Source organism: Heteronotia binoei, chromosome 5 (assembly GCF_032191835.1).
Source record: "Heteronotia binoei isolate CCM8104 ecotype False Entrance Well chromosome 5, APGP_CSIRO_Hbin_v1, whole genome shotgun sequence".
Classification (NCBI taxonomy): Eukaryota; Metazoa; Chordata; class Lepidosauria; order Squamata; family Gekkonidae; genus Heteronotia; species Heteronotia binoei.
In genome coordinates this window covers 124,194,195-124,221,674 of record NC_083227.1, presented here as the reverse complement: position 1 = coordinate 124,221,674, position 27,480 = coordinate 124,194,195, and the positions used below count along the sequence as shown (strand labels likewise).

Genomic DNA, 27,480 nt, shown 5'->3' with positions numbered 1-27,480 from the left:
AAGACCGCTTCCTTCTGGCCGACCGCAGCTATACAGTCAGCCCAAGCTGCAGGCTCCTGCTGTTGCGCGTGGGTTCTCCAGTGTCGCTTCATCTCTCTTGTCTTCCTTCTTGTCTTTTTTCCTTCAGCCAAAACATTCCGGAGTAGCGCGAGTTATGCAAGCTCTGTTCCTCACGCTTACCCTGGCCGCTCTGCAACTGTGGCCGGCTGTTCTCGGAGGCCCGCAGCACCAGCGGTTCGTGCAAAGCAATGGCTGGCCCTTCAGGTTGAGCAGGGTAAGTTCCAGGTGTTCGGCCTCTCTGGTCCAGAGTGCCAGATGTCTGGGGAAGGGATGGTTATGAGAAGTGTTCCGTGAGAGAAATTCGGTTGTCTGGCACATTTTTGCACAGTCCTAAATGATCCACTTGGGGAAGGCAATGACAAACCACCCCGTAAAAAGTCTGCCGTGAAAACGTTGTGAAAGCAAAGTCACCCCAGAGTCGGAAACGACTGGTGCTTGCACAGGGGACTTCCTTTACCTTTTTAAATGATCCACTAGAATACTTTAGGGGCAAGGTAACATAATTGTTTTTGCCCTTGCACAGGGGACTACCTTTACCTTTTTAAATGATCCACTAGAATACTTTAGGGGCAAGGTAACATAATTGTTTTTGCCCTTGCACAGGGGACTACCTTTACCTTTTTAAATGATCCACTAGAATACTTTAGGGGCAAGGTAACATAATTGTTTTTGCCCTTGCACAGGGGACTACCTTTACCTTTTTAAATGATCCACTAGAATACTTTAGGGGCAAGGTAACATAATTGTTTTTGCCCTTGCACAGGGGACTACCTTTACCTTTTTAAATGATCCACTAGAATACTTTAGGGGCAAGGTAACATAATTGTTTTTGCCCTTGCACAGGGGACTACCTTTACCTTTTTAAATGATCCACTAGAATACTTTAGGGGCAAGGTAACATAATTGTTTTTGCCCTTGCACAGGGGACTACCTTTACCTTTTTAAATGATCCACTAGAATACTTTAGGGGCAAGGTAACATAATTGTTTTTGCCCTTGCACAGGGGACTACCTTTACCTTTTTAAATGATCCACTAGAATACTTTAGGGGCAAGGTAACATAATTGTTTTTGCCCTTGCACAGGGGACTACCTTTACCTTTTTAAATGATCCACTAGAATACTTTAGGGGCAAGGTAACATAATTGTTTTTGCCCTTGCACAGGGGACTACCTTTACCTTTTTAAATGATCCACTAGAATACTTTAGGGGCAAGGTAATATAATTGTTTTCGCCCAGTAGTGTCAGAATAGTCGATTTTGTTTCATTCCGTTTAAAGTGTGTTTTTGCATGTAGATAGGTATATCAGACTGTTCCATTTCTGAAACAGTTTTCACAATCGAAACTGCCCTGTTCCTGTTTCCCTTCTTGTGTAATTGATCATAACATAGTCGTCTCTATCACAGCTCAATTTGCTATAATTACAAAAAGTCCCAAGTGTAGTAGTAGTACTAAAGTAGACTGGCTGGTATTGTACTAAATGTATTTAAAGGAAGATGACTCTGAATGTAGGATGCCCCCCCCCCCACATGCTGCCACCCAACAATATACATAACTTTTTATTATTGGATTGTTGTTGATGTAACTGGAATGTGTATGCAAATTTTAGATGCTCCCCTTCCCCTTTTAATGGTATACCCAGGACAGTGGTGGCGAGCCTATGGCATGGGTGCCAGAGGTGGCACTCAGAGCCCTTTCTGTGGGCATGTGTGCTCCCTTTACCCCCCCCCCCCCCCCCGCGCAAAAGGTTCGACTCCCCTGGCCCCCCGGCCTTCCCTCCCTCCCTCCCTGGAGCTGCAATGCAGCCATGCTCCGTGGCCCCCCCTCCTCAGAGGTGCGCCAAGCCGCGCTGCGCCGAAGCTGGACCCTACCGGCTTCGATGCGGCCAGCATGCCTTCTAACTTTTTGAAGCCCACGCAGGAGAAGGCTTCGCTCCCCCTCACTTCTGGCTTCAAAGAGTTAGAAGGCGCGCTGGCCACATCAAAGCTGGTAGGGTCCAGCTTCGGCACAGTGCGGCTTGGCGCACCTCTGCAGCTTCGAGGAGAGAGGGAAGGCAGGGGGGGGAGCCAAGCCTCGTGTGCTGGGGGGGGGCAGGGAGCGTGTGTGCCCACAGAGAGGGCTCTGAGTGGCTTGGTTTGGAGAGGGATTTAAAGAATGGGGTGGTGGGGACTTCGAGAGCCACACAGTAGTTGCGAAAGAACCATCTGTAGCTCCCGAGTCATGGTTTGGCCACCCCTGCTCCAGGTGGTAGCTGGAGGTTGCTGGCTTTTACAACTGATCTCCAGGTGATGGAGATCAGCTCACCTGGAGAAAATGTCTGCTTTGGAGGGTGGACCTTGTGGCATTATACCCTTCTGAGCATGGGCGCAGAACAGGGTTGCCAGCCCTCAGGTGGTGGCTGGAAACCTCCTGGAATTACAACGAATCTTCAGGCTATAAGAGATCAGTTTTCCTGGAGAAGATGGCTACTTTGGAAGGTAGACTCTGGAGTCATATCTCATTGAAGCTCCTCCTCTCCCCAAACTCAGGCTCCTTCCCCCAAAACTCCAGGTATTTCCCAACCCAAACCTGGCAACCCTAACTGGGCCTCCTTCAGAGAGACAACAGGGCACTCCAACCTTTTTGAGCTCGTGGGCACCTTTGGAATTCTGACATGGGGGGTGGGGTGCAACCACAATGCAGCCCCCAAGCACAACACACAGGAAAATTCCTTGCAGGTATTCCTGCAGTTTTAGGGAGGGGGTTAGATGGGACCCACTAGGGCAGGGGTGGCAAAACTTGCTTAACATAAGAGCCACATAGAATAAATGTCAGATGTTTGAGTGCCACCAGACACGAACGTTAGATGTCTGAGAGAAGGAAGAAAGGAAAATAGGTGGGGAGGGAGAGAGAGAGGTGGAAAGAAAGCAACTTGAACTTAAAATGCATTCTCCAAGCCACTGACTGGATTGGCTTGAAGAAGTAGTTTAAAGAGACAAATGCCTTTCACATGATGTATGTGAAAGATCCACATGTGGCTCCCCAGTCACAGTTTGGCTTCCCCTGCATTGGAGAGATGGGTATAAGGCAGCTTCACGTTTTCATGTGGCCAAGACCTGGTTGAGTTTCATATTTCAGAACTGTTGTGGCACAGTCCAAGCCAAAGGGAAGAAGAGAGCATGGGTGTGTGGGGATGGAGGCGGGGAGGAGACATCAGGACCTTGAATCAAGCACGTTTTTTTTTTTAAGTCATGTGGGTTTATTACAGGAAATGTTGGATCCCACTAATCTGGCAGAAACAGCGGCCAGGATCACCTCTGGTTTAGGAGTGGAAAGGGAGAAACTGCAGGCTTCCTTGCTTTCAAATACGATGCTTCTGATAGCAGTATCTGAGCAGAGCTTTTTCGAGCTACAAGGACCATAAGGCAAATTGTTGATAAGCTGTTTTTGAACTGTTGCACTGCTGTTCTGGTTTTTCAGAACATCCCTGACAAGTGTTTGTTCAGCCGCTGCTTAAAGACTGCTAGTGAGGGGGTCAATTGCACTGTTGAACAACTCTTACTGTTAAAAAGTTTTTCCTATCCAGTCCTCTCCTCTGCTGCCAGCAGGAACAGCTCCCTGCCCTCCTCTAAGGGGCAACTCTTCCAATACTTCAAAAGAGCAATCATGTCTCTCCTCTTAACTTCCTCTTCTCCCGACTGAATAACCCCCAGTCCCTTAGCCTTTCCTCATCAGACTTACTCTCCATGGTTACTTGGAAGTAATCTACAGTGAGCACTGTGGCACCTATTCTCTACACATGCACAGGATTGCTGTTTTAGTTTAAAGAAAGAAGATATTGGATTTATATCCTGCCTTTCACTCTGAATCTCAGGGTCTCAGAGCAGCTCACAATCTCCATTATCTTCCTCCCTCACAACAGACACCCTGAGAGGTAGGTGGGGCTGAGAGAAACTCTGCCAGAAGCTGCCCTTTCAAGGACAGCTCTGTGATAGCTATGGCTGACCCAAGGCCATTCCAGCAGCTGTAAGTGGAGGAGTGGGCAATCAAACCCGTTTCTCCCAGATAAGAGTCCATGCACTTAACCTCTACACCAAACTGGCCCTCCTTTCTCACATCAGACTTTCTCGTTAATACAATTCAGACTATCCCTGAAGTTTCCAAGGGTAGCCATGCTGGTCCATAGTAGAACAACTAGATTCAAGCCCAGGAGCACCTTAGAGACCAACAAGATTTGGGGGAGGGGGCACAAGCTTTCCAGCATTAGAGCTCCCTCGATTAGATAAAAGGAGCTTTGACTCTCAAAAATCTTGTTCTCTAAGGTGCTGCTGGACTCAGATTTAGCCATATAAATCAGTGGACTCCTTTCATCAACTTAATTTATTAATTAACATCATGTATCCCCTGCCTTCCTCCCCCAAAAGGACTCTGAAGTGGCTTGACACACTCTCTCCTTCTCTTTTATCCTCACAATGAACCTATGAGGCGGGTTAACTCAGAGTATATTACTGGTCCCAGGTTTCCCAGCAAGCTGCCAGGGCAGAATGGGCATATGAATCAGGACCTTTCAGATCTGATTTGGACACCCTAACCACCAGCTCCTACTAAGCATACTATATTCTTTTTTCCTAATGGCAAACTAGAATGATGTTTATAATGTTTGTTACATGTTCAAAAGTAAACTAGGTGGACAGGAACACCTCTGGGAAAGGCATGTTCTCAGTTTAACTCAGACTTGCAAGCAACAGAGCAATCAACAGCCTCCATTTATTGCCTTATGACACTCTCACCATCATGCTCCCATTCTGACATGTTACTGTTTTGTTGGTTTTCTAAGCAAATGCTATCCAGACCAAATGTTCTTTCAGTTCGTTAATTTCGCTATTAGTTGTTTTTTTAAACTAAAACCCCAGTATTCAGGTTAAATTGCTGTGTTGGCACTTTGTGATAAATAAGTGGGTTTTGGGTTGCAGTTTGGGCACTTGGTCTCTAAAAGGTTCGCCAGGAGAGCCAGTTTGGTGTAGTGGTTAAGTGTGCGGACTCTTATCTGGGAGAGCCGGGTTTGATTCCCCACTCCTCCACTTGCACCTGCTAGCATGGCCTTGGGTCAGCCATAGCTCTGGCAGAGGTTGTCCTTGAAAGGGCAGCTGCTGTGAGAGCCCTCTCCAGCCCCTCCCACCTCACAGGGTGTCTGTTGTGGGGGAGGAAGGTAAAAGGAGATTGTGAGCCGCTCTGAGACTCTTCGGAGTGGAGGGCGGGATATAAATCCAATCTTCTTCATCACTGACCTAGGAAAAAGTAGTAAAGCTGCTAGTTCAGAGGCCCAGTGTGTGTTGTGAAACCATTCAGGTGAATTTTTTGGTAGTCACTGAAAAACTCCTACAATTACTTTTTCCCAGAGGTAGTCATAACTGTGCAGATGGCTCTTGGCAGGAGTTCTTCCCTCAGACAAGAATCTCTGCATGTGTAGAATTAAATATTACAGTTAGTTCTAATCATTAATGAAAAGTGATATTTCTGCAGGCCAGGACTTGTCTCTGCTACTAATCAAGCAGATTTTCCTGTTGGAAGTAAGACTGGAGGTGTAATTATAGTACAGCAAAATGAATAGATATATAGAATGTAGACTAGAGTTAATTAAGGACTGTGCAGATCTGCAGAAAGAAACTGATCCAGCGTTGTATGGTACATATGGTACACATAGGATTACAATCTGGTTAACATTCATCAAAGTCAGTTGTTAGTTATGTTGACGAGTTTGTATGTTTGTTTATGTTGGAAGTATTTCAGTAATGCATTTTGGACGGCAATGGAAAAGCTTCTTGACAAGTCTTCCCAAGGCAGCCTCCAAAGCAGTTTGGCCCAGGTTGAAATGATAAAAGAGGAGCTGTTTATGAACATGCTCTTATTATCACATATATTTGTAAAGTCCAAAGGGTGAGTTTGTTTAGCCTGAGAGAGAGGCTTGAAGATAATGAGGATTTGGACTGGAATTTCTGCAAGTCCAAAAGTATTTTCAGGCATCATATGAAACTGGTTTATTTTAATGCAGTTAGTTTGTGAAATCAGGTTTCAACATGTAGGCAATCACTGAAATCCTGATTTTCATCAATAAATGCTTATCTCATTGCTTTTGTTCTGGCAAGGCATCCCTGTGCATGAAAGCAGTGCCAAGGAACAAACTATGGTTAAGCTAGGATTACTGTGTCATGCAGTCTAATTGTGATAAATAAACTGCATTCCTATTGTCCTGGTTTGATGGATCCTAACTCATCATCAGACAAGATAATCATCTTGCTGATAATCATAGGTGACTGGAACACTGGCTTGCTTAAGACTCAGACTGTTGGCACTGGGGAATTTCCTATGCTACAGGCCACTAAGTTATACTCTATTGTGGTAAAACAAATTTTGAATTGTGGTAAAACAAATTTTACTTGCCCAAAAAAGTTTATTCAAGGTATGAGCTTTTGTGTATACTTTGAAGGTGCAATTACTTACCACAACGGATACCTGTACACAAAAGCTTCAGTTGGCATCTGTTCGCAGTCTATATGTTCACCGGACCTCCAGCATACCTGCTAAAAGGATGCTTATTGCCAAAAGGGCCAAGGAGTCTTTGCATTTTTTCCTGTTTGTAAAGACACTTGAAGTTCAACCTGAAATAGTTACTCCCTTCTCTGTTCATTGAAGTTAGTTGTTAGTTAGGCTAATAATGTTCAGTAAATGGCTTAATAACTAAACACTGGATTTTCTGATCCTCAAAAATAAGTGCTTTCCTTATGTATGATACATCAAACTTGAATATCCTTGAAATGTTGTAATGTGATTAATAGAGAATTGGGATATACAGAGGTCCATAAAGTGCCTTAGGAGTGGCACTATATATACCCACTCCAACATGTAGAGGCCTGGAGAACTTTGTTATGCAACTAAATTGTAGATTGCAATTCTGAGCTTTTAAGTCAAAAGAGGTTCTTGGTAATGTACAAGTAGTCCCTCTGACCTGGCAGAGATTTCACTAGTAGCTAAGGGAAATTCCCCTGCTTAACCAGTCTGTTGCAGGTTTGTACCAGATGTCAAAAAACTTTCTGTGTAAGAATTATAGGGCAGCCTGTATGTGAGATTGCCAGATACATGCTAACTGCTATATTGGAAGTACTTTCTGCATAGAAATCTTGTGAAACCTGGAAAGGAAAGGAAAGGTCTCCTGTGCAAGCACCAGTCGTTTCCGACTCTGGGGTGACATTGCTTTCACAACATTTTCACGGCAGACTTTTTATGGGGTGGTTTACCATTACCTTCCCCAGTCATCTACACTTTCCCCCCAGCAAGCTGGGTGCTCATTTTACCGACCTTGGAAGGATGGAAGGCTGAGTCAACCTCGAGCCAGCTACCTGAAAAACCAGCTACTGCCGGAGATCGAACAGAGGTCGTGAGCAGAGCTTAGGACTGCAGTACTGCAATTTTAACACTCTGCGCCACGGGGCTCTTGTGACACCTGAGGTGGCCTTAAATATGCCATGAGGAGTCCACAAATTAATGTATTTAGCACAGTTGCAAACAAAAACCTTTGGAAGTGGTGGGAAACAGTGGAACTTCAAGGAGCTGTCTACAGTATTTCCCTGATCCAGTAAGGTAGTCACTTTCTCAGAAAAAGAGATCAGGTTAGTCTGACATGACTTGTTCTTGAGAACTCCATGCTTGTTCTTAGTAATCACAGCCATCCTTTCTAAATGTCCCAGGACTGACTGACTGATGATTTGTTCTAAAACTTTTCCAGGTATAATACTGAATAATAGGTGTTTGTTGATGAGAATCCTGATAATAGGAAGTAGGAGGCAATACAATTATATTATAAAAGAAAATGCCATTTAAAACTATAAACATCTAAATTTAGTATAAAATCAAAGATAAACTTCAAAAAAGATTCTGTCAACATTTCTTCCCAAAGCCAATAAACCCTACTTTCCAACTTTGCTGAGAATTCTCAGACTTGGTTAGTACCAATACTGGGGGGGGGGGGGGGGGGGAATAAGGTGAAAGGGATAAGATGGGATGGGACTGGAAGAGTGAAGCTGGAGAGAGAGGAACAGTTAAGGAGGAAGAGGCAGCAGCAAGGTAGAGGAGGGAAGGAAATATCAGGGAGGTGGGGAAGAAACAGAGACTGCCAGGGAAAGAGATGGGAAAGGGGATAAGGTGGTGGAGATGAGGGAGGGGGATGGTTGTAAGGACTGCTAGGGAAATGTGGTGGGGAGGGGAGAAAGGGACAATTTCCAGGTATGGATGTCAAGCTGACAGGTCAGTGGTTACCCAGATCCTCCTTTTCCCCCTTCTTGAAGATGGGGCAACGTTTGCCTGCCTCCAATCTTCTGGCATGTCACATGTTCTCCAAGAATTCTCAAAAATAATGGCCAGAGGCTTGGAAATTACAGCCGCAAGTTCTTTTAGTACCCTTGGATGCAGTTTATCTGGCTCTGAGGACTTTGTGGTCCCCAACCTTTTTGGCATCAGGGACTGGTTTTGCCACCGCCACGGCTTGCCCCCTCCCTCTCCTTCCCCTCCCTTGCCCACACAATCAGAGGAGCGATGAGGCTCGGAGTCAGCCCTACCCACTTAGGGCCCGGGCTGATTCTAAGTTGTTTGAAGAGCAGGCTGGAGGAAGTGAGGGGGGGTAGGGAGAAGCCTCCTTCAGTGCATTCTTCAAATAACTTAGAATCAGCCCGGGCCCTGTCAAAGCAGGAAGAGCCAAGTCTCATCGGCGCAGTCAGAGGGGTGCCACGACGAGGCTCTGGCTGCTTTGACAGGGCCTGGGCTGATTCTAAGTTATTTAAAGAGTGCACTGAAGGAGGCTTCTCCCCCCCCCCCTCACTTCCTCCAGCCTGCTCTTCAAACAACTTAGAACCAACCTGGGCCCTGTCGAAGCAGGTAGGTCCGACTCCGAGCCTCATCACTCCTCTGATCGCGGGGGAGGGGGATAAGAGCACAGCGCTGGGAAAGGGAAGGGAGGGGGCAGGGAGCCGAGCCTCATTGTAGGGTGGGGGTGACAGAGCGCTGTGCTGCGTTGTGGCACTGCGAAGGGCAGGTGGGGGGCAGCAACAGCAGGGGGGATGGAGGGCAGGGAGTGGCGACCTGGTTGCTAACAGGCCACGGATTGATCCTGGTCCGCGGACCGGGGGTTGGGAACCCCTGATTTAAATAAACTAGGTGTTTATGTACTACCCCTATGCTGATCGTAGGTTGCAACTCAGTACCCTCATGTTTTGTTTTTGCCTTGTTGAGCACTGTTTCCCTCAGAAGAGAAGACTGAGGAAAAGTAGGAATTGAGCAGTTCTGACCTCTCTTCATCATCTGTTACAATTTCACTTTCCTTTCCCTGCAGTGGGCCTACCATGTCCTTGCTCTTTTTTGTACTCTGAACATAAGAAAATAACCCTTTTTTTTCTTTTTAGCTTCTTTTGCTAGCCTAAGCTCATACTGAGCTTTAGATTTTCTAACTCTTTCTCTATAAGCACAACTTATTTTTTTATATTAATCCTTGGTTATAAGGCCCTCCTTCCATTTCCTAAATGAGTCTTTTTTATTTCTCAAGTCTTTAGAGAGCTGGTTATTGAGCCACCTTCTGAGAGCCAGTTTGGTGTAGTGGTTAAGTGTGAGGACTCTTATCTAGGAGAACTGGGTTTGGTTCCTCACTCCTCCACTTGTACGTGCTGGAATGGTCTTGGGTGAGCCATAGCTCTCACAGAGGTTGTCCTTAAAAGAGCAGCTGCTGTGAGAGCCCTCTCAGCCCCACCCACCTCACAGCGTATCTGTTGTGGGGGAGGAAGATAAAGGAGATTGTGAGTCGCTCTGAGATTCGGAGTGGAGGGCGGGATATAAACCCAATATCTTCATCTTCTTCTTTAGGCTTCTCCCATTTTTTTTCTTCTCCTAGGAATCATCTGTGATTGCTTTCAACATTTCACTTTTAAGAAACTCCCACCCTCTTGAACTTCTTAAGTATTTCTGACCATGGGATTTGACCCAGCATAGTTCTAAGTTTGTCGAAGTTTGCCTTTCTGAAGTCCAACCTATGCGTCTGACTACCTGAGGGTTTTGTTTCCGTACATACCTCAAGTTAATGTTACCATAGTGTATGTGCCACACTCTGCAAAGCTTTAGTGTTCTTAGCTCCAGTTACTGGCATCATACTAGGCTTTGAATTATTGTCTCACTCCCCCATACAATTTAGTTCAAAGCCTTCCGTATATCCTTTTTCCTACCTTTGTAAGGTGCAAACCATCTTTCGATAGAACACCAGCATCTCGAAAGTGTAAACCATGGTCCAAAAATCCAAATCTTTCCTGATGACATCATTGACGTATTTGAAGAATTGTATATATGAAGTATTGTTCTTTCTCGTCCTAAACCATGGCCTTCAACAGGAAGAACTGACGAAAACACAATCTGTGCTCCCAACTCCTTCACCTTCTGACCCAGAGCCACATAGTCTCTTTTAATACGTTCAGGGCTGTGCTGGGCAGTATCATTTGTTCCCACATGGATCAACAAGAAAGGATAAAAAATACATGGGCTTGACAAGTCTTCCTATTCTTTCTGTCACATCCTGAATGCGTGCACCCTGTAGACAGCAGGGCCAGTTTAGTTTCTTTTTAAAATATGCTACCATTACTTTAGTTAACCTGCCTTAGACCTCTTTCATGTCTACATCCCTGTACATCATCCCACTGGACATTTTAGTTCTTGATCCTCCTCAAGCTGCTGTGGAGGGGGGGGGGGACTAGGGGAACAAATTCTAGGGGTCCTGGTCCCTTGGGGGTGTCTATGACATGGACAAGTGATGTGATTTGTGTTTATATCATAGTGTTTTTCACAGTATGAGGTGTGGAGCCAAGAAGGCATCTTTATGTGACCTTTGGTAACTCTTTGCAAGCCCTGATGTTCCTACTTTGAACTCACAACTTGACGGGCTTCCTATACTTGCTTAATTCCAGTTGTCATGACCCTTTGATTCAGTTGACAAAAGGTGAAGTGCTACTGCTGCCACATAATAACTAAGCTCATTGAGACAAGCTAAACTGAAGATCTAGTGTGGTGCAACTGTCTGGGACTTCACTTACTTGAAGTGGTGCTCATCTACTTCTCTGTATGAGGGATGTCTTTTTTTTAAAAAAAATCTTCAGAATATGTACGCATGATATGAAATGGCTATTTTCCCCAGGAGATTATTGATGTTGTAGTATCATCCTGATGCTTTATGAAGTAGCATAGACGAAGAGAAGCATTTGCCCCAAGGAGAAGTTACCTGCTTAGAGTGGAGAGAGGAAATTGTATCCTTTCTCTGCTAAGAGCAATTTCATATGTGGGAAGCCAGCAGTCTGGGCATGTTGACAGAAGGATAAAATCCACAGGATGTTACTTGAAATTGGTCCCCTCTTCCTTAATCTAATTGTGCTAGAATGAAGACTAACAGACCTTTGTCTTGAATGAAAATTCATCGACCTTTCTCTTTGCATCTTCTACAGTCAGCTTCTCGTTGTATCTATTGAACATCACATCAAGAACAGAACTGCATTCTTGGTCTCCTAGGTGTTCCTAGTTCAGGATGCTTCTATTGATGATATATGTAATGCAGTCCTTCTAATACTTTGCTCCTCTGAATTCACCAGGTATACAGCTTTGCATGGCAGAATTGCGGTCCTTCAGACCCTGCATGGATCAAGAGCCTGAACATCATTCCAGACCCAATTTGCATTCCGGGAGATATGACAGTTTGTGCCTCAGCTACCACCACTGTAGCTATAGAAGCACCTCTGAAGGTATGTGAGAGATGAAGGAGCCAAGCAAAGCTGAAATGGTTCCCTTATTTCCAGGTTGAGAAAATGGGTACACAAGACATACTGGGTGTGTTTAGTGCTCTTAGAACTGCTAACCGAATTTGACTAGTGATTCTAGCTGGCCAAGTTATGAAAACGTTTTTATGTGGTATGAACTTTGATTCTCCCCTGATGTTAAATGGGGCATGGACATAGCTTTTCCTGGTCCCTCATGGGGTCTTCTTTCTTGGATGTTGTATGAATAAAGAATAGGAGGGCATGGCTCAGGAAAACATTTGAAAATGCAGAAACCCATTCAGAACCCTTGGAAGTAGCTTAGAAGTCATAAGGAAAGTATGGACTGATTGGTAGATAGGCACCCATGTGGTTTCTCCCCACCACCACCACTTTCTACTGTTCTACCATGGGTTGGTTAGTCCCAAGCAGCTATGTGGAAAAGGTGGTAATGAGCATCTGCCATTGCCAAAGTACCATCTTTCTGGTGGAGGGGCCATAAGTGCCTGCTTAAGTTGCCTGTCTGTCCTCAGCTGTCGAGTATATAACCAGAGTTTCCTAGGTAAACTCAAGGTAAATTGCCAAAAAAAAAAAAGCATAATTGTGATTACTTGCTATGCTTTATAATATTAACATCAGTGCTACCAAAATCGGTGAGTCACTCTTTGTTTTAAGCAAAAAGATATTGGAGCCTTTGTCATGCATATCTAATGCATACATTAGTACAACATCTCCACAGATAGCACTTATTCAACCAGTGCTTCACCAGCTGCTCTTGCTGCTGGTTGAATACTGGATCAGGTGCTGGTCCTGGTGTTAAACTTCAAGGCCCTAAATGGTCTGGGAGGAACATACCTATGGGACTGCCTCTCCTGTTATACCCTCCCCCCCCCCAAGAACATTACACTCTGGTGAGAAGAACCCACTGGTGATCCGTAGCCCAAAAAATATCGAGCTGTCAACCAGGGCCAGGGCTTTTTTGGTCCCGACCTGGTGGAATTCTCTGCACATGACAGCTGTGCCCTGCAAGATGTAATGCAGTTCCACAGGGCCTGTAAGACAGAGATGTTCCACCAGGCCCATCTCGCCTAGCTCCCTCTTTTCTTTCCTCGTTTTCCATGGGATAAGGATACAAATTGGTCTTTTTAAGTGTCATCTGAAATTGCTTTGTATTGTTTATTGCTTGAGCTGTTTTTAGCTTGATTTGTCAGGGTGTCTATTGGAATTGTTGTTCACTGCCCTGAGCCCTCTACACAGGGGAGGGGTGGTCTACAAGTCAAATTTATAAATAAACACAGACTTTTGTAACTTTTCCCTTCTTTAAATGAAACCTAAGGCCAAGCAGGAGTAGGTGTCAAAGTCCAATCTTTCTTATTGAACAACTGCATGTCTCTTGCATTGGTTTAACGTGTCTGTCTTAATGTTCATCTTTGCTTCTTGAAAGATGTAGCCAAATCTGGGTGGAAAATATCTGGGGAAAGGAAGCATTAGAACTGAAATGGCCTCACTTTGAAAGACTGTACCTACAGATTCTGGGCTCAGGATAGTTTGAAGCATATTGTCTATGTTTGTTGATGGTGCTGAACCAATCCTAGTCACCTAGATACATCCCTGTTTTCATTCTGAAAAGGTCTAGATGTATAGTTTCAGGCTGAGGCCTGGGAAATGTGGTAGAACGGCTATGTGGTACATCTTTTCCTGTGCTTTATCAAGGTATCACTAGCCAGCCTACATGTTCAGACTCATTCATAGTGATTTCATAAGAACATAAGAACATAAGAGAAGCCATGTTGGATCAGGCCAACGGCCCATCAAGTCCAACACTCTGTGTCACACAGTGGCAAAAAATGTTATATACACACATACACTGTGGCTAATAGCCACTGATGGACCTGTGCTCCATATTTTTATCTAAACCCCTCTTGAAGGTGGCTATACTTGTGGCCGCCACCACCTCCTGTGGCAGTGAATTCCACATGTTAATCACCCTTTGGGTGAAGAAGTACTTCCTTTTATCCGTCTTAACCTGTCTGCTCAGCAATTTCATCGAATGCCCACGAGTTCTTGTATTGTGAGAAAGGGAGAAAAGTACTTCTTTCTCTACTTTCTCCATTCCATGCATTATCTTGTAAACCTCTATCATGTCACCCCGCAGTCGACGTTTCTCCAAGCTAAAGAGTCCCAAGCGTTTCAACCTTTCTTCATAGGGAAAGTGCTCCAGCCCTTTAATCATTCTAGTTGCCCTTCTCTGCACCTTCTCTAAAGCTATTTTGTAACTTGCTGTTTTTAGAACATTTTATTTCCTTTTACATTGTTTCTGTGGTGATGTCTAAAGAAGAACCTGTAGGCTGGAGTATGTGCAACCTGTTTCACATCCAGAACTTCTGCATTTTGCTCCATTCAGGTTCCTTCTTTCGTAATTTCATTTCATTTCCTCTTTACTGGTAATTTCACAACATTCTTTATTTTCACTTTGGTGACTGCTGGAGATGCTTCCTACTTTAGGTTTTGGAAAGTGGGGTGGGATGGGGACTGAGGTAGACCTATGTATTATCCAAATAGACAGAAGAAGTATTTCAGGTTGGTTTTATTTCCTTTTACATTGTTTCTGTGGTGATGTCTAAAGAAGAACCTGTAGGCTGGAGTATGTGCAACCTGTTTCACATCCAGAACTTCTGCATTTTGCTCCATTCAGGTTCCTTCTTTCGTAATTCTGTATAGCACTATGATAAGAGGCAGCACAGCCCTCTTAAGTTTCACAGTCCAACACTACACTTATTCCAAGGCAGATGTCTTCCTTTAGCCAGGGTTAGAAATTCTTCTAAGTATCTACACTGCATGGTATGGCAAACTGGCCCTGAATAGCAATGTTCTAAAAACAGCAAGTTACAAAATAAGCTAGGGAGCTTTCTCCAGGAGAGACCCAGAGAGGCAGTGCTAAGTGTGTGAAATGGCTGCTGATCTTGGTGAGATCTAAGGCTGATTCAGTCGATAGTTGTAGCTTCAAGTGGAGACTTTCACTGCAGTAGACTGCTGACTCTCATGAGGTTTTCAGGCACAATGAGTGCTTTTCAGTCAAGTCCTTTTGAACTTGGCTGCAAGTAAGCATGAGAAATGGGAAGAAAACCACTACCTCTATTGATGGCCAGGGTAGATGCGTGGGGGTTCTGCCACCTGAGGCAGAACCCCGACGGGCCCCCCTCAATGCTTATTGCGTGCGAGCGGCATCATGATGTCACACAGTGATGTCATCATATGCTGTTGTTTCTGCTTGCTGAGGGGCCGGAAGAGTTCTCTGGCCCCTCAGCAAGCAGAAACAACGCGCCCCCCCCCCCCACAAGAGCCAACGCCCGAGGCAGCTGTCGAATGTTGCCTAATGGACGCGCCGGCTCTGCTGATGGAATCAGCAAAAGCAGAAGTAGAAACTTTGATATCACAGACTGACTGGCTGTATGAGCTGTTTCGATATGAGATCTTGTCATGCTGGTTTGGAGGAGGGAGGGAAGGAGCCTGATTTTGAAGAAACTGGAGGCGGCAGGCTTTATCAAGGTATTGTTAGTCAGCGTACATGTTCAGACTCAGCTTCTATGAATAAAGCCTTTGTAATTATTTTTTGGTGTCTGCACAGATTGCAAAAGCACAAGGGAAATAAGTGCAGTGCAGGCCAAACTTGCTTGATGTAAGAGCCGCATAGAACAAACGTCAGATGTTTGAGAGTCACAAGACATGAATGTCAGATGTTTGAAGGAAGGATGGAAAATAGATGAGTAGAGGGAGGGAGAGGTGGAAAGAAAGCAAATTTAAATGCCTTTTTCAAGCTTCCAGCTGGCTTGGCTTGGTGGAATGATATAAAGAGACAAATGCCTTCTCCAAGCTGGCTGACAGGGCAGTGGGGTCTTTGAGAACCACATTCCTGAGCTGCAGTTTGGCCACCCCTAGTATTATTCTTTTGTGACTTACCCTTCTGCTGCCAGTAACACCCATGCTTCCTAGCCAGTTGTCTGCTGAAAACCATGTCCATGCCCTTTTTTCTTCCTTGAAAGTCTCTCTTATTTCTTAACATCTTGAAAGGGGGGGAGATATCTTGGGGAATGTGAGGGCGATTTCGAGCAGATGGATGGTTGCAAAGGAAATAAGCAGCTTCTCTCTACAAACATTTGCAGATGCTTTGTAAGATTAAGAATGATCTGAGGGTTTTTTTGGGGGGGAGGGAGGGAGAGGGGTCTTACACTAATGCTTAAATAAAACTGATATTCTTCTCACCCTAGAAGCACTGAAATGTTTACCTTGGTTTGTTGCAATGGGACTCCTTGTTGCACTTTGCTGCCCTTTGGGGGTGGTACATAATGCTTAAGAATATCACTGATACCTTACTGAATTAGACAAATGGCTCTCATTCTGTTTCCATCATGATTTATCTAGGTGATTTTGGAAGTTGCCAAGGAGGGCATGAGAGCAGAAACTTGGTTGTATGTCCCGTAGCTTTGGTACTCTGAATCATATTGCTTCTGACCACGCAGGCTGTCCTTTTGGGTGTCTTGTGGCCTTTGACAGGCCTCCATTACATGTGACTTTACCAAGAAATAAAATTGCTTTGTAATGCTGAATTCTAGAAATTAATTATGTGTTATATAATTACCTTCATGATTTTACATGTGAGTTAAGCAGAGGAGAAAATGAGAATTTGTTAATATCCCTCCCAACAAAACTCAGTTCAATATCTGTACTGGGTTTAACTTTTGATAGAATGTCATTTACCATCAGACAAAAATAGCTGATTTGCTAAGTGGAAAATAAGGTTGGGACTGGGAGCATGGATTTAGAATTAGTATTGAGTATGCTACAAGCTGCTAGATTTTTGTATTATAGCCAGCTGGCCAAAGAGAAGATTCTTTCAGTGTCATGCGTAAGAACATAAGAAAAGCCATGTTGGATCAGGCTAATGGCCGATTCAGTCCAACACACTGTGTCACACAGTGGCAAAAAAAACCAAAAACAGGTGCCATCAGGAGGTTCGCAAGTGGGGCTAGAAGCCCTTCCACTTTGCCCCCCCTCCAAAAGCACCAAGAATACAGAGCATCACTGCCCCAGATAGTTCCAATAATATGCTGTGGCTAATAGCCATTGATGGACCTCTGCTCCATATTTTTATCCAATCCCCTCTTGAAGCTGGCTATGCTTGTAGCCACCACCACCTCCTGTGGCAGTGAAATCCACATGTTAATCACCCTTTGGGTGAAGAAGTACTTCCTTCTATCTGTTCTAACTTGACTGCTCAGCAATTTCATTGAATGCCCACAAATTCTTGTATTATGAGAAAGGGAGAGAAATGCTTCTTTCTTCACTTTCTCCATCCCATGCATAATCTTGTAAACCTCTATCATGTTACCCCGCAGTCGACGTTTCTCCAAGCTAAAGAGCCCCAAGCTTTTCGACCTTTCTTCATAGGGAAAGTGTTCCAAACCTTTAATAATTTTAGTTGCCCTTTTCTGGACCTTTTCCAATGCTATAATATCCTTTTTGAGGTGCGGTGACCAGAATTGTACACAGTATTCCAAATGAAACAGCACCATCGATTTATTCAGTGGCATTATGATACTGGCTGATATGTTTTCAGTTTCCTTCTTAATAATTCCCAGCATGGCGTTGGCCTTTTTTATTGCAATCGCACACTGTCTTGACATTTTCAGTGAGTTATCTACCATGACCCCAAGATCTCTCTCTTGGTCAGTCTCTGCCAGTTCACACCCCATCAACTTGTATTTGTAGCTGGGATTTTTTACTCCAATGTGCATTACTTTGCACTTGGCCACATTGAACCTCATCTGCCACGTTGATGCCCACTCACCCAGCCTCAACAGATCCCTTTGGAGTCCCTCACAATCCTCTCTGGTTCTCACCACCCTGAACAATTTAGTGTCATCTGCAGACTTAGCCACTTCACTGCTTACTCCCAACTCCAAATCATTAATGAACAAGTTAAAGAGCATGGGACCCAGTACTGAGCCCTGCGGCAGTACTGAGCCCTGCAGCATTAGTTTCTCCACTTCCAGAATATAGTTTTTCATATCAAAACATGTAAAACAGCATGGAAATTCCAATGTTTATGTAGGTAAATTTGTGGGGAAGTGGTCTTTGTGTTTTGGAATAACAAATTTCAAGACATGATATTTCATTGAATCATATAGTTGGAAGGGACATCTTGGGTCATCTAGTCCAGCCCACTGCACAATGCAGAAAAAAAACCCTCCGCCCATTACACCCCCAGTGACCTCTGCTCCATACCCAGAAGATGGCAAAAACCTCCAGGATCCCTTGCCAAACTTGCCTGGAGAAAATTGCTTCCTGACCCCATAGTGGCAATCAGCATTTCCCTAGATGTATAAGAAGAGGCTACGAGAACTAAGCACTGATGCAACCCTTCCTACCTTCCTTCTCATGATCTGCCTAAGTTCACAAAATCAGCATTGCTGTCAGATGGTCATTTAGCCTCTGTATAAAAACCTCCAAAGAAAGAAAGCCCACCAAGTCCAAAGGAAGCTTTTCCATTGAGGTACCACTTTAACTGTCAGGAAGTTCTTTCTATCGTTTAACCAAAAACTCTTGATTTAATTTCAACACATTGGTTCTAGTCCAACTTTTTGGGGCAACAGAAAACAACTCTGCACTATCCTCTATATGACAACCCTTTAATAACTTGAAGATGGTGTAGTGGTTAAGTGTGTTAAGAGCCAGTTTGGTGTAGTGGTTAAGTGTGTGGACTCTTCTCTGGGAGAACCGGGTTTGATTCCCCACTCCTCCACTTGCAGCTGCTGGAATGGCCTTGGGTCAGCCGTAGCTCTGGCAGAGGTTGTCCTTGAAAGGGCAGCTGCTGTGAGAGCCCTCTCCAGCCCCACCCACCTCACAGGGTGTTTGTTGTGGGGGAGGAAGGTAAAGGAGATTGTGAGCCGCTCTGAGACTCTTCGGAGTGGAGGGCGGGATATAAATCCAATATCTTCTTCTTATATCACCTTTCAGTAATCTCCTCTCTAGGCTAAACATACCGAGCTCCTTCAGCTTTTCCTCTTTGGACTTGGTCTCCAGACAGGCCTGTAGCCATGGGGGGGGGGGGGGGGGCTCTCTGTGGGCCTCACTCCCAACTTCCTATTGAGGCCCTACAGTTGAGGGCCCCTGACCCTGCTGAGTGGGCTCCCAACCCTGCCCTGGCATGTCTCCGTGTTCTTGCAGCCAGCTGGCTGCGAAAGCAAGAAGACCCAGCCCAGGAAGGCCACCACAGCTAAGTAGGAGGGAAGGTCAAGAATTGGCGGCCATGGCAGGTCTTCAGTATCCTTGTTGGTGTCATGCTTCTGCCTAGCACTGGCAACATTCCACCTCTGTGGCTGGCGGCAGCAGTGGCCAGGTGGTCTGCATGTTGTTGCTTCCCCCCCACCTTCTAGACCCCTTTAATGACCGATGATGGCTCCTGCAGCGGTGGCGGGGCTTGGGGGCTGCTCCTGCTGCTGGCACTACCTTGGTGCACCTCTTGGGTGCAGCTAAGCTTCATCACTTGCCAGGGCTGCTGCAGATGCATTATTGCCTGTCCCTGCCTCGCTGAACCTGGAGTGCAGCCCAACAGCTTCAGGCGGGAAGGAGGGGGGCAGGGTGAGATTCCCAGGAAGGGAAGTGCCGCTGGGCTGGCATCTTGGTCTCTGGGCTCAGGAGCAGTGCCTTCCTCTGTTTGAAATGTTCTGTTCTCAGGGCTGGTGGCTTCGGAACACTTCCTAGGTCCCGTTCCCCACCCCACCCTCGTACCTCCCGGAAGCGAAGCTCTTCTCCCTTGCCAGGGACTGCCTGGCCTCAGTGGTGGGTGGAGTTTCCCTAGGGAAGAGGGTCTTCTCCAGATCTCCCCCCACCCCCTTCCAACCCAGCCGAGAGGAAGGGCTGCCTTTCTTTGAGAGGCAACAGGTCTTCTTGTCCTTCCCCCCAGCTTCTAAAATTTTGACTATGCCACTGTCTTCAGACCCCTCACCATCTTTGTTGCCATCCTCTGCACATGTTCCAGCTTATCTATATCTTTCTTAAATTGTGCTGCCCAAAACTGACTGCAATATTCTAGGTGTGATATAACCAAAGCGAAGTAAAGTGATGCTATCACTGACTCATGTTCAGTGTATGGTCCACTAAGACCCCCAGATCCTTTTCACAGACTACTGCCAAGACAAGTCTCCCCTATCCTATAATGATGCATTGGATTTTTCCTACCTAAATGCAGAAGGTTACATTTATTCCCATTAAAATTCATTTTATTTGTTTTAGCCCAGTTTTCCAGTCTGTCAAAATCATCCTGTATCCTGACTCTGTCTCCCGCTGTATTTGCAACCTTTCCCAAATTAGTATTACCTGCAAATTTAACAAGCATTCCCTCTGTTCCTTCATCCAAATCATTTATAAAGATTTTTAACAAAACAGGTCCCAGGACAAATCCTGGAGCCACACCACCCTCATGTCTTTTTAAAAGCCTTGTAAAATATTTTATATTATGCCATTACTGACAGGAAGACATATGAAACTGCCTTAAACAGAATCATTCCATCAAGGTTTGTATTGCCTGTTCAGACTTCAGGCAGAAGTTTTTCACATCACCTTCTGCCTGGTCCTTTCAACTGGAAATGCTGGGGATTGAACCTGGGACCTTCTGTACGTAAAGCAGATGCTCTACCTCTGAGTCATAACCCTTTCCCTACAGTGATTTCTAACTGAAAATAAAAGTTCAGAAGCATATATTGCTACAAAAATTACAGAGTATTGAACAACCACTTCCCAGGACTTGTCTAGTTGTTCTATCTGTGTTGAACTTTATCTGTGGAAGGGCTATTGGGGAATTTTAGAAAGTGGTAAACTGTACTCAGATTTTATCCTGATTGCTGGTGTAATGTTTCCTTTCAGGGAGTTATTGTTTTAGAGAAGAAGATGGGTGATATGTGGCTAAAAATCCCCTGCATGGACAACATTGGGAGCTGTACCTATAACAATCTGTGTGCTATGCTGGATGAACTTATCCCTCCAGGCCAGCTATGTCCAGAACCCTTGCAGTCTTATGGCATTCCTTGCCACTGCCCCTTTAAGGCGGTAAGTCCAATCCTCAGCCTTTTGTGCTTGGGAACCACACACTTGGGATTGTAGGTCACTTGCAGAGGTTGTGAGAAGATTAAAAGTGGGTACCTCCATGGTATATTGGGCTAAGGGTACTCTGAAGAAATGCATTTTTTCCTGGGAGTTTTGAAATGAGCTGTCATGATCCTAGGCTTAGTGCGGTCTACAGGCTCCAAGGAAGCTTGTATTAGAGTAGCAACCAGGCCAACATTTCCCAGGATCCCTTCTGACAAAGGTTTAGGAGGGAAAACTTGCCCAGTGAAGAAAAAGGGGTGGGACCTGTGAGGAAAGAATAAAAAGGCTAGCTAGAGAGGGGGAAGTGTTCTCTCTGGAGAGGCTGAGCTGGAGAAAGGCTGCAGCAGGAGAGTTCCCTCATCCAGAGGAGGGTGGGTGAGTTGGAAGGAGAAGGAGGGAATGTGTAGTTATGTCGGTGCTTTTATTTTCTTTGTACTGCCTTTACTGTGCTTTTCCGTTTTTCACTGTTGCACTAATAATGAAAACCCACTTTTTTGTTCTTGAATATAATAAGCTTTTTTTTGTTATACTGCCTGGATCCTCCTCACGCCTCTTCAGTCTTGGATGAAGGTATTTGCTGAGAAGGAAGAATAGACGTGTTGGGTGGGTGCTGTGGGTACCAGAGTGGTAGCAGCCTGTAGAGGCCCTCCCTTGTCCCCTGCTTATGATATGAGCAAAGCCTCCACTTAGTGCTTTAACTGTTTTCTCCCCTCTGGGCAGAGAACACATTGGGAAGGATAAAGTCAGTGCAATTGCTTTCCAGATAGCCCACCTTTATACAAATGCTAGTAGATCTAGCAGGAGAGATAATGGGCAGGTTTAACTTTTTGCCTTCTCCAAGAAGGAAATAGAGGCTTGGAGGGATTGAGGCTAGAAAGCCTTCAGGAAGGAGAGTTCTAGAGAAGTTTAGGAAAAAGCCTCTTTGATCTGGCATGACCTGGTCATTGGGAGGGGAAACAGATAAGATTAAAACTCCTTGCAACAGGAAGGAAGTCTCTTTTCCTTTGGGGCAGTGTCCATGAGAGGAGAGCATGCAGACCTCTTCTCTAGGAAGGCATGTGCTCACTTAAAGAGCTAGAGCGAGCTTCAAGGTAATGAAAATTCTGTTAGAGATCTAGAACTCCTAAGCTAAAGAGCTTGTTGTGTTTTAATGTCTGATAAGGCATGTATAGAGAGAGGGAGAGAGGATTTGCATTTCATCCAATTCTTTTGCATTCCTTGCTCAATCTGGTGCTGTGCTGAAAGTATGCTTGTGAACACTTTCTTTTTAAAAAAGATTATGACTTTGGATGCTGGCTGTGGTTCTCTTTACCACTGTATCACATTGTACCTTTGTGCCACAGGCATGTTCTGCCACAGGTGCCATCAGATTTCATTCACCAAAAGCAGAATTTGACTTGAAATGTGTGCTGTTATATTTCAGCAGAATATTGTTTCATAACAACTGAACAACTTATCAAAATCTTCAGTTTTCACTCAAATCTGTTACAGCTTTGTTTATCTAGAAAGGGCTCTTATGTTTTAAATTTGACCCTTTTTTGTACTTCTATGAGATCATCCCTTTGTGAACCTTTGGATTTTACAAAGCCTGTAATGCAATGTATCTATGAGCAAACTATGCAGGCTGTTTACAAGAAGTGAATACTCGAAGAGATGACAGCACAGAAAACTGGCCGTGATTCTAATGGGATTTGTTTTCAGCAGAATCTGCTGCTTGGAACCTGATTACATTCTGATGTAATCCATCCTGAGCCCGCTTGTGGGGAAGGTGGAATATAAATCAAAATAAATAAAAATGGATATCAACATGGATTTTTTAAATGCAAATTTTGTGGAACTCTAATTCAGGCCCTGCCCTCATTCCCCACTGCCAGTGTTAGTTAAAGAGGGACATCCTGCTGATAGGGTCTCATTCAGGCAGCCTATATGGTCAACTACTCTTACCAGGTTTAGGAACATCATCCTAACCTGCCTACTACTGTTTTTACTTTCAGTTGAATAATTGTGTCAGTCTGTTTTAGAAGAACAACATTCAAGTCCAGTGGCAAGACCAATAACATTTTATAGTGTAAAGCTTTCATGAGTGAAGGCTCAGATTGTCAGCTACAAATAATGAAGATTCACGTAAGCATTTTCTGTGCTTCCTACCTCTTCGTATTTCTCCGTACTCTAATCAGGCTTTATACTCTGCCTGGCCTTTTTTGGTAACACCCCACCTACATTCTGACTTGGTTATAAAGACTGATGGATCTTCATTCTTAACTTGTATCTGACAAAGTGAGCCTTCAGCCACAAAAGCTTCTACCATGGTCTTGGGCTTGAATTTTGTTCTGTCGCTTGTAGAAACTGGACAGCAAATTTTTATTTATTTATTTAGTATTGCTTTGGCCACTCGTATTGGATTGGCCTCCTACTGTGACTCCAGTCAGAAACCTGACCTAAGAATAAGGAATTGGAGGCTGTGAATGCCTGCTTTTAAGAATTTGCATATTGAATGCTGCCTATTCCATTGCCATCAACATGCTCTGATTGATAAACAGGTATTGAAAGGGGTACTGATTTTTTTTTCTTTTTGTGTTTCTGTCCCCTTTCTCAGGGTACTTACAACTTGCCTCCCTCCGTTATCTACATACCCAACCTGGACTTACCTTCTTTCTTAACCAATGGGGACTACAGGATAAAAATTGTACTGAGCATGGGTGATCAAGAGCTGGGTTGTGCGAAGATTTCCTTCTCACTGCATGCAGGGAGTCGGTGGTTCTGGTGGTGACTGCAGCCCAGGCATCCCTGTTGTCAAATGTCCTATTTTCTTCCTACGCTTTCTTTCCCATAGGTATCCTAGTATAGAGACTCGCTTTTCAGCCTTAAGGCGAAGGGGAATAAGTGCTGCTTTTATGATTGCTCTCAGATCTCTTAGAGATGCATCCTAACTCAGTGAATAAGTATTCATAAGTATTTTTAACAAGAATTTGAGATTTCTATGACCAATCAGTATTCAGTCATTGATTAAGACAGGGAGTGCTTCACACAAGATATCTGTCCTACATGGAAACAGAAGAAATGCATAATTGTCATATGTGTAGATCATGTAAATACATGTATGTGTATTGAGAATACACTTCCAGGCATATGCATGTTCAGCAAAATAGGTGTGCAATGCATATTATTATGTATGGATTCACCTTACATCCCAAGTTTTCAAATGATGGATAAGGCCAAAGTGGGGCGCTAAAAAGGTATGTACTCTTGAGCAAGCATGGATTGGAGGATGGAGCCACTTAGTTCCTGCTTCTGGAACATCTGGACAAGCTTGATTTCCTCCTTTCCACCTTTGCTAAGTCTCTGCCTACTTGGCTGTGGTTCTTTCACCCTTCCTCACATCATACAAGAAAGGTTGTAATTGTTATGGCAGCCGAACCCATTTCAGCTGGCTTCATTCTTTCACTCCCAGCTGGACTTGGTCAGCGAGTGAAGGAATCTGGAACAAATCCATGACAGCGGAAATAAGGAGACAGATGAAAACAGAGAAAGCTCCTGCTTTTAAAAAGTGTTCACTCCCAATTGTAGATCATGTACTACATTTGTAATGACTGTGCATGGAGCACATTTCCATGTGCCTCGCTTTTAAACATACTGTTGGTGCTTTGTTGGGAACAGTGGTACAAAAGATGGAGGAAGATGGGATTGTGGGAAGATTCTAAAAACTGAGAAATACATTGCCTTTTTTTCCCTACACCTATGTGTGGGGAGAAGTCATGTGTGAAGGAGCGCTTATATACATATTTAACTTTAATTATGCACAAATGTTTTGGTAATGATAGTGCATTGACCTGTATGGCGGTGGCATTTGCCTTTCAAGTCAGCCTCTGAAATCATCAGGAAGAAAATAGTGAACATGAAGGTCTCTGCAGGTAATTCTGAATTCTTTTACATTTCATGTGAAAGACTTTACTAACATTCCTGGAAAGGACCAAATAGTTGTAGATGTGCTGAAGGGTATTTGTAGATTTTTTTGGGTACTACTGGGGAAAGCAATAGATTTCTGGTAGTATGTGCACTTTCTTTTCTTGATTAACTAGAGAAGGAAAGATTACTATTGATCTTTGATTTCTTAAGAAATCAGCACTTCCATTCTAGACAGTTACACCCTTCTTAGTGCATTGATGTCACTGGTTTTACAAGGGCATACCTCTGCTTAGGATGGTAGATGACTGATTTCACACTGTGATTGGAGTCCTGAAACACCAGTCTCTCTTATTTTCGAAGAGCCATGTTCATGGCCACTGACATAAAGGAGAGAAAACAGTGGCTTGTGAACTTTCCAAGCTTTTATTATTTTGGAACTCATAATCCTGGGGGGTTAATTAAGTAGTTTGAAGTAATAGATGTAGATGTATAGTTACTGTACCAGAACTGCATTCTGTTACTAGGGTTTTTTTGGATTCTTGTCAATTGTCCAGTTTTGTGGAACAATGGACAAATTTGTTTGGTACATGTGCTGCACTGGCAAAAAGCTGTTGTGTTTGCCGATTGCACTCTGCTATGGTATTCTGTTACGGCACTCTGTTATGGCTTGACAGTCAATATTTTGGTAAGATTTCCAACTGAAGATTAATTCTTATGGGATGACCACGCTTCATTGACATTCAGAGAAACTCTTCCACTAAATATTTTAATTTCATTATGTTTCGTTCCTCACATTTCCTCTTCCTCTCAATAAAGCCGTACACTTTTGGATGGTTATCATAGGCTCTACAAGTCCTAGTGAATTTGGACCTGTGATAACAAGAGTGACCACATACTTTGTCCTGTATTCATTATCCATGATGTTAATGAGCTAAATAGCACCTCTCTCTAGTATTATCTCTTGTGGAAGTTTTAGGATATTAGAAATCTGTTGCTTTCCCCAGTAGTACCCAAAACATCTTCAAATATCCTAACATTCTTGATTTTATGCCATTGCACGTACTTTGAGTAGACAGGCTCTCATGAGACTTTATATCCTATGTCCATCTTGTATATCAGACACCCCCTGTCCTGCTGCTTCTGCATACGTGACAAGCTTCATGTCTTAAATTAGCAGCTTCATACTATGTGCTCTGTGTTCCACTGTTATCCAGGTAATTATTATGGCTCATTTCTAAATTGAGGAAATATGTTGGTGGAAGGGTTAGAGAATCCAGGGTAAGGAGGAACGTCATAGTCCATCTCTCCCCAACTCTTGCCTAGTCCTGGGACTTTAGGGGAAACTGCTTCATTCCCATAAGTTACAGAGAAAGATTGTGAGGAATCCATCTGGAGTCTTGATCTTACTGATATCCCCATTCTGCATACCCATGCCAGGGAGGGTTGCTCTGTTTTCTTTGTGACCCTAAATTTTAAAATGCTTTTAGTATGCATGAGTTGAGGCAGGAAATAGCACATGACAAAAATGCCTTTGATTAGTTAAGGGTCAGACCATACGCCTGCTGTTCTTTTCAAAGCTCTCTTGCTAGACACATAACTACTTGCAGGGCATATGTTGAAGAGCTTCCAAGTCCCCTACATCCATCCTATTGCACTGTATATGAGGTTTTTTGTTCAAGGCAGCCTTGCTTGATGGCTGCTTATCCCACTGCCATTGTGAACTCCATTCTTAAATGGTTGCATGGCAGCCTTCAAGTACTATATAGGGTTTTTATGGAACGACACTGTTAAAGCATCACAAAAGATTTGCTTAATTTAGCCACTAATACTGTGTCCTGACAATGGCTATATAACCTACATGATTATGCCAATATATGGAACATGAGGATTATAACTTGTGTACCTATGGAATGTTCTTAGATGAAGATCTTTCATTTTCTCTGATTGACTACATGTAATAGTTGATGATTGATTTATATTGTTTTTATTTGCTCTGTGATCTCTCAATTTTTTAGCCCAAAATGCTTATGAGAAACTGGTTGATGTTGTTTATTGTGGGGGGGGGGGGGGGCGGGGTGAGTTTAATTATTTTGAAAGTTGAGTGGCCTTGAATTCTGGTGCCATAGGGAGATACTGAATAAATCTTTTTATGGATACTTCTGTGGTAGTGTCTGGGTTCTTTGTTTTTTTGTTTTCTGGAAAGTATTTCACAAGGTTACTTGACACATACAGCACTGAATTTAGATGGCAAGAATAATCACACACAGAAAGAAGCTTTTATGTTCAGAATATGTCCTTATGAGTTTGGTGCTAGTCTGACTTTCCCTCACCACATTTTAATGGCTCTGGCTGACTATTGCTTATAGATATTCTTCAGCCTCTTCTATACTTTCCCTTTGCAATCAGTCTGCAGAACTATTGCCATTCTTAAGATAACTCTTAGAGCTGTTTTTCTGTTCTTGCCATTAGCATTCAACCAGCCTTTATCAAGCTGCTCTAAAGATTAGTGCTCTTCTGAGGCTTGAGTAAACTCGATTGATCAAAATAAAGCTGCATTTA

At 44.0% G+C, this 27,480-nt stretch overlaps 1 protein-coding gene across 1 annotated transcript; it reads left to right on the top strand.

Annotated features, from left to right (window-relative positions):
• GM2A (ganglioside GM2 activator) lies at positions 1 to 27,077 on the top strand. The gene is made up of 4 exons (XM_060240293.1): positions 1 to 274; positions 11,707 to 11,856; positions 20,794 to 20,976; positions 23,612 to 27,077. Exons 1-4 carry the CDS (start codon positions 155 to 157, stop codon positions 23,783 to 23,785), a joined length of 627 nt encoding a protein of 208 aa, XP_060096276.1. The 5' UTR covers positions 1 to 154; the 3' UTR covers positions 23,786 to 27,077.
• The last annotated feature ends 403 nt before the right edge of the window (positions 27,078 to 27,480 follow it).